Below are 13,648 nucleotides of genomic sequence, written 5' to 3'. Positions count from 1 at the left end.
TGCAGCTCTAATGGACATCCCACTCCCACTGGAGCAGTCCTACCTCCTCTTGACCAAATGCCTGCTTCCAGGCACTTTTTTAGAAAATTAATTTATTTAGTTGAGGCCAGGCTGGGAGGTAGGGGAGGGGCAGAAGGAGAGGGAGAGAGAGTCCCAAGCAGACTCTGTACTGAGTGTGGAGCCCCATGTGGGGCTTGATCTCAAGACCCACAGATCATGACCTGAGCCAAAACCCAGAGTGGGACGTTCAACCGACTGTGCCACCTAGGCGCCCAAGAGGGAAGGCTACTCACTATGTGGCTCTACTTTGCTGGGCTGTCTGGGCTGGGGGACAGTGAACTTCCACAGGCATTTCATAGGTGATACAATCTCCAATAGCAAATGCCACACAAACACCCCATCACCTGTCATCACTTCCTATCCTTATACCTTCCTTAATTGTTCTGAAATCACCTGAAAGGGGCGCCTGGGTGGCTCAGTGGGTTAAGCCTCTGCCTTTGGCTCAGTTCATGATCTCAGGGTCCTGGGATCGAGGCCCGCATCGGGCTCTCTGCTCAGCGGGGAGCCTGCTTTCTCCTCTCTCTCTCTATGCCTGCCTCTCTGCATACTTGTGATCTCTCTCTCTGTTTCAAATAAATAAATAAAATCTTTAAAAAAAAAATAAAATAAAAAATAAAATCACCTGAAAGTTATATATTTATCTTTTTATTTATGTATTGTCTGTTCTCCTCCAACAGAATGTGAAGTCCATTGGGGTGTGACTTAATTTTGTTCTTGGCTGTCACTGTAATGTTAGGAATAGGAGCACATAAATATTTGTTGACCAAATGGAAAGCCCTATCACTCTCCTCACCATCCCCAATAATTGATCCAACTAAGCTATTTGCAAATAATTGGGAATTGACTTTATTTTCTTTTCCAGCTGGTGATACCATCTTTTAACCTCTTTCCAAAGTCTGTTTCAGTGTAATAATACTAGCATTTTTTAAAAAGCACAGTTTTGGGTCCATGATCAAGTACCCACATTTATTAAAGATTATTAAAGATTATTCTTTTAACACTAAGTTAATGGTCACTCTGAGAGTGACTATTTTCATATTTCAGAATCTTTGCTGGAAATACAATTTGAAAATGTCATTCATGTTAAATGATGGAGGTGTTAAAGATGACCTACGGTAAAACACTAACCAGAATGCTCAGAATATGAAATCCAGCAGTGCAAAATGGTAAAAAAACAAACAAACAAACAAACAAACAAAAAAACAAAAAAAAACTTTAGAAAAATTTGTTACAAATCTGGGGGTAAGTGTTTCTCAGATGGGGGTAAGCCCCATTACATAACCTTTTCTTCTCCCCTTCTCTATAAAATAGCCTACAAAGTCTAGTTTACAGAGAGATGTCTAAGAGAAATAGGGTCATTTTTTCCTGTTTCAGATACACCGAAAGAGAACTACAGGAGAGCCTTGCTGATTCTTCCTTGTAAATGGTAATTCAGATCTTAATGTCAAGCTAAGAGTGATTTCTTTTCATCTCCAGAAAACACACCCAAGGAGAGAACTGAGGTTGTATTTAAACTAACTTAAGCTTGATTTTCTTTCGGAGCTCCAATATACTAAATTCTACTTTATCATGTACCTATTGTTTATACTCTTACTTCCAAAAAGTCTTTGAGTCAGGGCATTTATACTGTTTTGCTACAAAGTACAGTCATAACATGAAACATATTTTCCAAGTTACAAAAAAAAAAAGGAACACCTTCATTTTTCTTTATGTACTTGTCCACTCAGAGCCATCATTTACCAGTAAGATATCAACTGATAACTTAAAGAAATTTTGTATTACCTTTATAGATTGCCTCTTAGTCACATAATTCTCAGACTGAAGCAATTTCTCATAGTCTTCAAAAATCTAATGAAAAGAAAATAAATATTAGAGCATAAAACTAGCAGTGGTTTCTCCGCATCAGGGTTGCTTGCTCTCTTGCTTCAAAGGTAAATCCCCAACTTGCCAGGCCAGGGCAGCCCAACAGCTGTGCTTTGCATCTGTCTCTGTGCTTAATAACCTTGTGCTGATCACACTGTCCACAGGGAGCTTTCCCCCATTTCGCCATTCTCATTTACACATAAAGATACTGGGGGGTAGGAGGGTCAAGTGATACAACAGATGTACTTGTCCACTTAATTTTAGCTTTGCAAATTAAAAATTGAGAAGAAAAATGGAGTATTTGAGTCCTCTCAATACATTCTTTTGAATAAAACATTTTATTAACTCATCTATTAAATGGGTAACTAAATAACACATTTCATGCCATTTTAGAGAGGTTGGTAGCTAGCTGGTAGCTATTAGCACATGAATAGTTTAGGAGAAAATTAAACACACTTAGGGCTTCACATGATACTCCATGAAGAATCAAACTGCCAAGTTCATAGTGTAGACAGAGGAATAGGGCAACTTTGGCCACCTCCAGCTGGTCTCTCTGGAGGACTTCCACTTTCACCAAAAGCTGGGGGACGCTGGGGTTTGGGGCCCCTGTTTCCCACTGTGGCTGTCAACCATTGCCCAGGTCCTTCATTTTCACACAGAGTGCCAGATGCTGGGGAAGCTAAGCGTGGACCTCCTACCAGGCAAGGACATGCCTCAGAGACCACAGAGGTAGGAAGAACAAGCCCAATGGAGAACTGAAGGTAGGAGAGTCCAGGGGCTGAGGAGGGTGGAAACCATTCCCGGTTCTCAGAGGGCGGAGTGTGAGATGTGTGTGTACGGGTGTGATGAGGGCAAGAAATGCCCACAGAGGATGATTACTGACAGGAAATTAAGAATGTGAAAAGTAACAACAAAACAATATAGCTCACATTAAAATCATAATAATTATACTCTTTTATAGGAAGGAATTACTATTTATTCTTTCAGGATTTTGTGGGACTCAAGTTTTTAAAACTTTTAGTTCCAGTATAGTTAATGTACAGTATTATATTAGTTTTAGGTGTATAATGTAGTCATTCAACAGTTCCACACATCACCTGGTGCTCAATTAAAGAGTGAGTGCACTCTTTAAGCCCCATCCCCTATTTCCCCCATCCCTCCACCTACCTCCCCTCTGGTAACCATCAGTGTGTTCTCTATAGTTAACAGTCTGTTTCTTGGTTTCTCTCGTTCTCTCTTCTTTTTCCTCGTTTGTTTCTTAAATTCCACATGAGTGCAACCATATATGACCAGAAACTTCAAATATGTGTATAAGGTATTACTGACTCCCCAGGATGCCAGTTTCATTATTTTAGAGTCAGATGTCATGTGCTCCCATTTCATAGTTTACTTTTTAAGGAAATATGAAACTCAGAAAGTATGAAATGTCTGAGCGAGCATGAGTTCTCAGAGCTGGTGTTCAGGTCAGTGCAGCAGGCTCAGTGTCTGTGTAGCTACCAAATTACACAAGACGTGACTATAGGTACAAAGACAAAATCGGGTAAATAAGGGATCAAAGAGAATGAGTTTACAGTCTTCCATATTGTTGTGTACTATTTCCTGAAGGCAAAGCATTCCTGCACAAAACGTTTACATCACTCATTCCATAGAAGAGATTAGTAGCTAATGCCGCGGGTCTCGTCATAAACTATCTTAGCTCTCTTATTTTCATTTATTATCAATGGACATCTAATGAGGCTTGAACATTCCATCTAGCTCTACAGTATCTGATCAGGTTCCTGCCTCTCAGGGAACTCAAGAACCAGCCAGGAAGGTACAGACACACCATAATACAGTGTGGAAAATGGAGGCAGCAGGGCGGGGGAGGGAGTACTCGTGCATAAATGTGAATGGGTGGGATTAAGGAAAGCCTTCTAGAAGAGTCATGTTTTAGCAGAATCTCAAAAGGATGGATTGGATTCACCATTTGAGAAGGGAGTTGGAAGACAGAAATATTTTGGCATTTCTACAAGTAAAACTAATTATCAAGCAAGTAAAATGATTTCTTTTAGTGAGGATGGAGTGCTCTTTTATGGATACCTACTGCCCCTTGAGGGCAATGTGGATGCTCTTAAATCAGGGTCAAAGTAAGCAGGTGTCAGTCATTTTCTGGAGCTCAAGATACAACAACAGAAACAGGTGTGAAAAATGAGAAAGCCCCGATCTCCTGCCTTTCTCAATTTTCCACAAAGTTTCCTGATGACCAGGTAAATAGACAAGTTGGGTGCTGGTAGACTATGGTTCATGTCTGTTGTAAATCATAAACAGGAGCAAGTGTCCATAGATCAAAGGCGGGGGGAGAGGGGGAAGAAAAGGAAGTAAAATGTCAAAAAGGACTTCTACTTACAGTGTCATAATTTTGTTCTAAGAAGTCTGCGACCAACGCTTTATGTCTGGTTAGTAAGTCCTAGAAAAAGAACAGTTAAGTGAAATATAATTACTATAGCCAATAGATTTTATAAATCTGGCTTTTCTAAGAATGTTATAAGTCCATTCATTTGAAACATATAGTTTCTGAAGAATATTTTCTTTACATCCACAAAATTATTTTCATTCTTAGTTTAAGATGTGAAATGCAACATCTTATCATGTCAACAACAACAAAGGGTTTTAATTTGTATCATTGTTAAATTTATGATAGGAATAATTTAACTAGTGAAACAAACAGCACCTAAAAGATGGGGTTTAACAGTATATTTCTTCAAGCCATGACTATATTGTGACCACAATTTAATAAATATCCAAATAAAGTCTATGATGAGCTATTCGAAATGTCGTTAATAACTTATTATTTTAAAAGAATGCCTAATGGCTTAAAACCATATCTCACAAGTTAAAAGAGTTTCAGGAATCTCAACCTTTAGTTTTTTTCTTAACCACGTTTAAAACAGAGGTGCCTAGGATACTGGGAAGCACAGAAATGATGCTTAACTGGGCCATCGCAGGCACCTCCTGCTCAAGGGTTAATGGACTGTGTGGTGATGTGTGGTGACTAAGTCATACAACACACTCGTTCAAAGCTAAAGACAAGTAGACTGATCTTATAGGCATAACTCTCAGAAAACTGAACAAAAGCATAAAGGAACATTTGACTGTCTTCAGCTCACACCTAAATTATATCCTTAATTCACCTTAATGTTGGAAGAAAATAAGCCTCACCTAATCCCTTTTATAAGCTTAGAGGCTAAATACCCTGTCTAGATAGAATGTAGAATTTAATTAAAAACATAACAAGAATTTTAAAGTTTTTCCAAATAAGTTCTTATGCTTTAATACACATTTAATTAAAACTTCCTAAAAGCATATAGAAGATCCCAACATAAATTCACAGAGATCAAGAAGGCAGCAGCAAGGGCAAAACTCACCTATTTCTATTTAAATAAGTAAAATATTTAATGCATTTTTGTGCTATTAATTTTCAAGTTCCAGGACAATGAGACTGGCTATTGATATCATTTTATTACTTATCACCACATGTTGATTGAGCACTGCGTCTATCAGTAGAAACCCGTACTTTTTTTCCCCAGTAGAACATTCAGCATTCTTTTGGAACTGGAACTTTAAAATGGGAAAACCCGCTGGAGGAATTCATTCCTGTTCTCTCTGAGGTCAAAATTCAAACTAGTTCCTCTATCACGGGACACCCAAAAGAGCAAGGTAGTTCCACGGCATTCTCTGGGGTCCCTAGTTTTCAGACACCCTCTTCCCTAATGTCCTGAGCAGGACCAGTGATTTTTCTGAGCTGACCCCTGTTAGAAAGGGTTTCCTTCTATGGACTGCAGCAGACCTGGATCCACTTGTTGTAATAGTCAGCAGGCTTGACTGTGGGGACGGTGCCCTCTCACAGCCTCGGGCCTGCACACACCGTGGTGGTGGCAGCAGACGGAGCACTGTGCGGATGAGTGCTGCCCGTCAAGGTTTCCATTCACTATCTGTTAGTGTTACTCTAGGGAAAGAGGAATTGGGAGGAAGTCCTGTTAGTAGCAGCTCCTTCAAATTCCAAAGGAAAGAACTGGAAATAACTTACGTATCCAATAATAGAAAAATAAAATATGATGGGGTAGAATTCCTCCGGCATGTGTACATGGTGGGTACAGCCAATAAATGATTCTCTCTCTCTCTGTTACACACCCACCCACCCACACCCACCCACCCACACACACACACACTCTCACACTTGTGTGTATATATTCCTAGCTACACCCTCAAATTTTTGTAGTAAATGTATGTGTAAAACTGGAGGAATTGACCATATATATACATATACCCATGCATATATACACATAATACAAAGACAAATATAATTGCTTTATCATTATAGATCACGTGACGTGGGGAAAAAAATCAACTAAAATCCTACCCAAAAAGGAAAAAGCAGAAAGTTGCAAAGAGACATAAAGTTCAGATTTTAAATAATTTAAAATTTTAAATTATTTGAAACAGTGTACGTTTTCATCCCACCTCCTCACAATTCTGTTTTGACAAGACTAAGTTTTGCATAGTCTATGCATTATGCTAAAAAAAAATCTGATATTGCTATGGAGGAACTTCTGCAGACCTTGGGAGACACAGGGTGAAGTGACAGAAACACACTCAGTGGCAGGGACGTGACAGTAGATGGGCCAAGCAGCAACTGCCGTTCTTGGAGGATTTACTATGTGTCGGGGAACATGCAGAGCTCTTTACACATGTGATTTCTCATCGTCACAACTCTGCAAGGCAGGGATTATTTTCTTCATCTCACAGGAGAGGAAAATGAAACTCCAAGGTTAACTCCTTGCTCAAGGACATAGAGCCAGTCAGGTGGCAGAGGGAGGTGGAATTCAAACCCCTTCTATCCTGTCATGGAAGGAGGGATGAAAGAAATGCTGATTGTTAGGAATGTTTTCTGGGAAAGGACAATTTGTAGACAATACTGTGACAAAAAATATAAACAATGTTAAATTATTTATTCATTGTTTATTAATGAGTAAACTGGGCAACAGTCATCTTAGAGCTCAAAACAAAAAAGGCAAGTCTAAGAGGTTAAAAACAAAAAGACAAAACCCAAAGAAAATCACACTAAAACCAAGCCAGCCAGACAACCAAAACCCCCTGAAGCCATCTACTTAAAAAGAAACTGACTTATGGTCACTGTTGTATTATATTAACCACAGCATTTTGGAGAAATATAAATTGACATTTCCAATATTGTTAGCATGCTGGAAAACTTTTTTTTTTTTTAAGCTTTATTTATTTGGGAGGGGAGAGAGAGAAACAATAGTAAGTAGAGTCCCTGGGGCACCTGGGTTGCTCAGTGGGTTAAAGCCTCTGCCTTCAGCTCAGGTCATGATCTCAGGGTTCTGGGATGGAGCCCCGTGTCGGGCTCCCTGCTCAGCAGAGAGCCTGCTTCCCCGCCCTCCCCTCTGCCTGCCTCTCTGACTACTTGTGATATCTCTCTCTGTCAAATAAATAAATAAAATCTTTAAAAAAAAAAAATAAGTAGACTCCCTGCTAAGCAAGAAGCCCAATACAGGGATCTAAGAATCCTGAGGTCATGACCTGAGCTGAAATCAAGAGTTGGATGCTTAACAGACTGAGCCACCCAGGGGACCCCCCAACTTTTTTTTCTTTTAAGCATACTAGAAAACTTTTTATGGTTATTTAGATTTTCAGAGACTTAAGTTTGACAGAAAATATGCTGAGGTATAGCTTAAAACATCAATTTATTTTTGATATTTAACATAGTGCTGCAAATTAAATTGGGTTGAACATATGATAGCAAGACATTATTATCAAGTATAGTTTATTTTATTAAATGTTGAAAAATCTTTGGGGGAAATTTTGAAAAATACATATTTGTTTCAGAGTTTGTTCTTTGTTTATAATTATTTGTGAAGCTTTACTTACAGTCTTTTAGAGAAAGAACCAACTCTGTTTGCATGACAGCAGAGTCATCACACAGAAAAGGGAAAAACAATGGGACTACACTGTCTATTAACAGAAAACATCTCCTTAGCTGTTTAGGCACAGACAGTTCGCTAGAAAGAAACAGAATCATGTTTTGTGTTAAGTGTTAGTCTTCAGAGGCTTCAAGGCCTCTCTCACTGTGTGCGCTAGATAGACTGTGGGGGCTTCATCAGTGGCCACTGTACAACCTCTGCTTTGCCGGGGGAGACTGAGTGGACAGTGGAACGGAGCAGTCTCTGGAGTTACACAGCACTCTGAGCACACATCCAGGCCTGTAGGCCTTGCTCCCCCTCCCCCTCCCTCAGCCCACCAGGAAACTCTCCTTAGTGCTGTCCCCAGACTTTTCCTCCCTTTCTTTTCTTCCTTCCCCTCACTCTTTGCTGTTCTCTCTAGTTTTCTTCTTCTCTTATTACATCTTTGTCTTCTAGATCCCCTTCTTCCTTCTCCTTCTTTCCCTTGCCCTTTGCCTTCTATGGTCTTCCTCTGCTCGGTCATGTCGGGGAGAATCTAGGGAGCAGACAGGACTGAGGGGAGACATGTGGAAAATGCCAGCAGGCTGGTGACCCCTCTCCCTTCAAACCCAGATTCTAGATTGGTCCTGTACTTATTTCAGGCTTGGCTGAGGCCTTTAGGGACTGATGGCACTCTGGCTCCTTTCCTCTCCTGTCTCAGGCAGTTCAGCCCTGGTTCCAAACAGGCACACACCCCCGCCCCCCATTTATTAAAACAAAAGTGCCACAGTAAATTGGCCCCCCCAAACAGGATTCTCTCTGACAGGAGTTCTTATCAATTCAATTTTCCTCATTTCATGACATTTCAGAGATATCACGGAAATATCATGATGGACAGTGTCAGGCGGAAGGGGCCCAGCCTTGCCTACCTCTTCATGAGGCTATCTTTAGGGTGGGGTCCACTCACCAGTGGTCCCTCTTCTTGGTCACAGCAAGCTCCTCTCACTGCCCTGCTGCAGGTCCCCCCTCCATCCCTTCCCTTTGCTGAGGTCCCCCTACCTCCTGCTCCCCTCCAGTCCCTGTTGTTTCTTGTCTCTGCTCCCTGGTGCTCTCTCACACTTCCTGCCACCATGCAAGTGTATGCATCTTTTAATGGATTCAGGGCACCTTCTTAGAACAGGCTGAGTAAAGTCCCTAGTCTATAGATAATACATAGTTTTCAGTATAACAAACTATAGCTTTCACTTTTCTTGACCTCTGGAGAGCTGTTAAAAGGAACTATCTATCATTCCAGTTATAGGCAAATTTAAAGTCATTTACATAAAGTTGTAAGATTAAAGTATTTACTAATACTGTTATATGGACTGTGTCAGTATTATTAAATTATTTATTTAAGATAATATATAAAAAATAAAAGTTGTATATGGATTATAATTAGGTAACAGTATTTATATCCTAAAAAAGTAGAAGTAAATTTGGAATGATATAAATGGAGCAAGTAAATTGCTGAAATGCTTTTAAAGAAATGAATCTGAGTATATACATTTAAACAAGTCTTGTCTACTTTGTAATTGACTTTTTTGTCAATAATGCTGTTATATCATCAGCTTAAAATATTTTCAGAAATCTTCTTCTAAAATTGTCTTCAGTCCAATATGGTATACACTGAAGAAAATCGGACTCTATTTTAGTCATTTTAAAATTTATTTTTATTATCATTCCCATTATTATTACCAAGACCAAAAACAGTCCTAGCTACCATGACCACCCACTTTATCCAGTTAACCTGAATGTCAAACAGCTTTGCGCTGTTTCCAGAACTTTTATCTGCCCTCAGAAAGATTTGCCACTACTGGAAAATGAACATGCCATGGACAGTGATACTAGTTTCAAAATATATTAAATAATGGCAGGATCATAAGAATAAGTAAATGATTTTCTAAGACAGAAATCTTTAAGGTGACATCATTCATTGGATGTCTAAGTTCTAGTATTTTTTTTTTAAGATTTATTTATTTATTTGACAGAGATCACAAGTAGGCAGAGAGGTAGGCAGAGAGAGATAGGAGGTAGCAGGCTCCCTGCTGAGCAGAAAGCCTGATGCGGGGCTAGATCCCAGGACCCTGGGATCATGACCTGAGCCGAAGGTAGAGGCTTAACCCACTGAGCCACCCAGGCGCCCCTAAGTTCTAGTACTTAGTTTGCAAATTAGGTACATTATTTTCTAGTATGCTTTCTGAACATCTTTTGAATGGTCAAACTCGGAAACAGAAAGTAAAATGGGGCTGGGGGACTGAGGGGAAGGGAGAAATGGAGCACCGGTGTTTAATGGCTACTAGCTGCACAACATTGTGAATATACTTCACACTACTGAACTGTACACTGAAAAATGGTTACCACGGTAATTTTATGTTATATATATTCTTTTACAACAATTAAAAATTTTTAATATAAAACTAAGATTAAATTCGTATTTAGTAACAGAATAGATAATAAGTTTATAAGAACACAAGGGATTATGAAGAAAACACAATTCATTTATGAGTAATTTGCTTCACCGAGTGAGAATTTACAATTACACTGATAAAGTACGGTGATGTCCTTCAGAGGCAAAGATGTCATTCTCCAGCTCCCATCACTACCCAGTCCCTTCCCCTGCTGGTAAACCCTGTTCCTGTTTCTCTGATAACCTTCTAGAGGTATTCAGTGCAGATACAACTGAAGTGGCAGCTTATACCCTTTGTTTTTAACATAAGTGAAAGCATGCTTTGCAGAGAATATTACATGTCCCTTTTTTCACATATATTGCAATTCATTCTGCATGAGTTTGTGACAAGTATTTTGAGTTGTTTTTTCTACAGTGTGATAGATTGGCCTAATAGAATGCATGACCGATGCTACACATTTTGCATCATAAATCACAGTTGGTTATGCTCAGGCCTAAGGAATAGCCTTTCCTGCTTCTTTAAAATTAAACTGCCTCCTCAGAGGCCAACTGACTTTAACTAAATGCTGAAACTAAATGACCTAGCTGATTCAGAAAAAAAAAAATTACCTTAAAAGTAGCAAAGGCATCAGAAGCAATATCGAATGTTGACAACTCCACATACTTAAAGAAGTCTCGGAACTGATTAGAAAAGAGGATGATTTTGGCAAGAGGTTCGTGTCGAATACATTCTCTCAGCATAATCCCACAACGTAAGGCGATCTGTGGGGCTTCATATCTAAAGCATAAACAAGACAGAAATGCAGAACACTGTTATCCTATTAACAAAATAATATTAATGGTACCAAAAGAACCATTTCAATACTGCTGTTAAAGGAAACATAGATATACCATTTGTCACAGTTTATTCAAATATCATTCATTCCATACCCACTGAATATCTATGATGTGCCTGGCACTATTCCAAATGCTGGGGATATAATAGTAAGCACAACACGCTACTGCCTTCCTAAAGTTCATATTTTTTAGTGGGAATACTATTTAGTGGGGTAAGAGACAGATTATAAGCAATGAAAAGAAATTTCATATTCTGAGAAGTGCTATGAAACTGAAGACATTAAAATATTGATAATAGAGAGTGTAACTACTTAATTTACTTTCATTCAGATTGAGTGGTCAGGGAAGGAGCAAAGCGTTCCAGGCAAAGGGAACTAACCACAAAGGCTCCAAGGCAAGAGCCAGCTTGGTGAGTTAGTGAAGAGTAAGGCCAGTGTGGCTGGAATGTAGGGGAAGAACAGCGGACGGTATGAAATGAAGCAAGAGTGGAGAAGGATAGGGGCCAGATCACATACCGCTCCCTAGGCTAAGCTAAGGAGTTTGGTTTTAAAGTGATAGGAAGACTTTGGAGAGTTAAAAAAAAATAACATGGCCTGACATATGCTTTAAAAAGATCACTCTGGGCATCTGTGGAGAATCTATTATAAAACATGGGAAAAAATGGGGACACCCGGGGCTCAGTTGGTTAAGCATCTGACTTGATTTGGGCTCAGATCTCAGCGTCATGAGATTGAGCTCTACATGGGGCTCCATGCTGGGCGTGGAGCCTGCTTAAGAGTCTCTCTCTCTCTCTGTCTACCTCTGCCCCTCCCACCTCCTCATGCACTGACTCTTTGAAAAAAAAAAAAAAAAAGAAGGAAAAATGAGCTGGAAAGTTAGAGTGGGAGCAGGGGGACTGGGTAGGAGGAGGAGCAGCAGCCCAGCTAGAGATGAGGGTGGCCTGGACTGAGATGGTAGTAGTACATGACAGGACTATGGGCAAATCCCGCATATTGCTTGGAGGAACGATGTAGCTGGGGTAGGGTGGGGAACAAATCTGGGGTGAGGGAAATTGAGGACTCAAGAACGATTCCCATATTTTAGGCCTGAATAATTAGGTAGATGGTGGTACCAGTTTTTAAAATGAATAAAACTAGTAGATGAGCAGATCAGTGAAGAAATTAAGTTTGTTTCTGACCATGTTAACTCTGAGATGCCTGATATCTAAGTAGGAATGTCTCCTTGGCAGTAGAATATATCTCTCCAGGGTTCAGGAAGAAGATAGGGATAGATATTACATGCACATATATGCAGTTGGTATGTAACAGATGACCAGTAATAAATAGCTGGGTATTGAATGACCCCCTGAAATCATGAATTACAGCTTGCAGCAAAAATTGCACTAGAAAAACACAATGTTTATTGTAGGAAGCAATTCAGGACTGGCACGTTAGATCTGTTCCCTTCCTAATTTAATAACAATGCTCCAAGTGTCAAATTCAACATTGAAATAAATCTAGTTTGAGTTACATTCCAGTGTATGATAAGGTTTCAAGAAAATGAACAAAACTTAGCTCAAGTAAAACAAGCTCAATAATAAAATGATGCAGTTGTCCATTGTATGGTAAATAGTAGAATAGAACAAAAGAAGGTATGATGGTAAAAGACTGGGAAGTGCGTATAGGATAAAAAAAATCTTATTTCATTTCATTTCAATTAAATACAATATTAATTTTTTTTAAAGATTTTATTTATTTATTTGACAGAGAGAAATCACAAGTAGGCAGAGAGGCAGGCAGAGAGAGAGGAGGAAGCAGGCTCCCTGCTGAGCGGAAAGCCCGATGTGGGGCTTGAACCCAGGACCTGGGATCATGACCTGAGCCGAAGGCAGCGGCTTAACCCACTGAGCCACCCAGGCGCCCCCTGCATTTTTTAATAGAATAAAATATACTCTTTTTTTCTGCCCCACCTATAATCTTTCAGATTTACCATGACTTTTCCAGGTTAGAAAAATTACAGCCAAAAAATGTTTAAAAGCAAAAATGACCACTGAACAGATGAGAATTGAAATGAACAAATAAGAAGACTGAATAGATGAAAATCAAAACAAAACCACCCTTACACAAAACTTCGACATATAACTCACCAAATATAAGTGGTAACATTCTGTTGAGCAATAAAAAATAATGCAGTATTCTTTAAAAGATAACATCTACATGACTTTTGATTTAAGAATAAAATCTGTCTCCTACAACCTAGGAAACTGGCTACTTTGCAAAGTCAAATCCACAAATACAGTAGGGGAAATGGTAAACAAGGATATTTGAGAGGATTCACTAAACTAGGGTAGTATTTATCATTTTTGTTGTTTTATGCTGAATACTATCTATAACTCCTTTGAGTATTCCCTGAATAACTCATATTAACATTAAATGCTAGTATATTCAGATAGGCATGATTATTTGCAGAATATTTAAAAATACCTATTTATAGTGTTAATAATTTATCTTACCAGAAGAACCTG

The 13,648-nt window shown here is 39.2% G+C and overlaps 1 protein-coding gene across 1 annotated transcript in view; it reads right to left on the bottom strand.

Moving 5' to 3' along the window:
* Positions 1-13,648, bottom strand: part of CAB39L (calcium binding protein 39 like) — a 115,648-nt gene that overhangs the window by 19,990 nt on the left and 82,010 nt on the right. The window contains 3 exon segments of the mRNA XM_047723387.1: positions 1,843-1,908; positions 4,310-4,369; positions 10,918-11,086. Coding sequence (XP_047579343.1) covers positions 1,843-1,908; positions 4,310-4,369; positions 10,918-11,086 — 295 coding nt within the window.

This window comes from Lutra lutra, chromosome 3 (genome assembly GCF_902655055.1).
Source record: "Lutra lutra chromosome 3, mLutLut1.2, whole genome shotgun sequence".
NCBI lineage: Eukaryota > Metazoa > Chordata > Mammalia > Carnivora > Mustelidae > Lutra > Lutra lutra.
The sequence above is the reverse complement of the archived record's forward strand: the minus strand, read 5'-3'. Positions and strand labels throughout refer to the sequence as shown.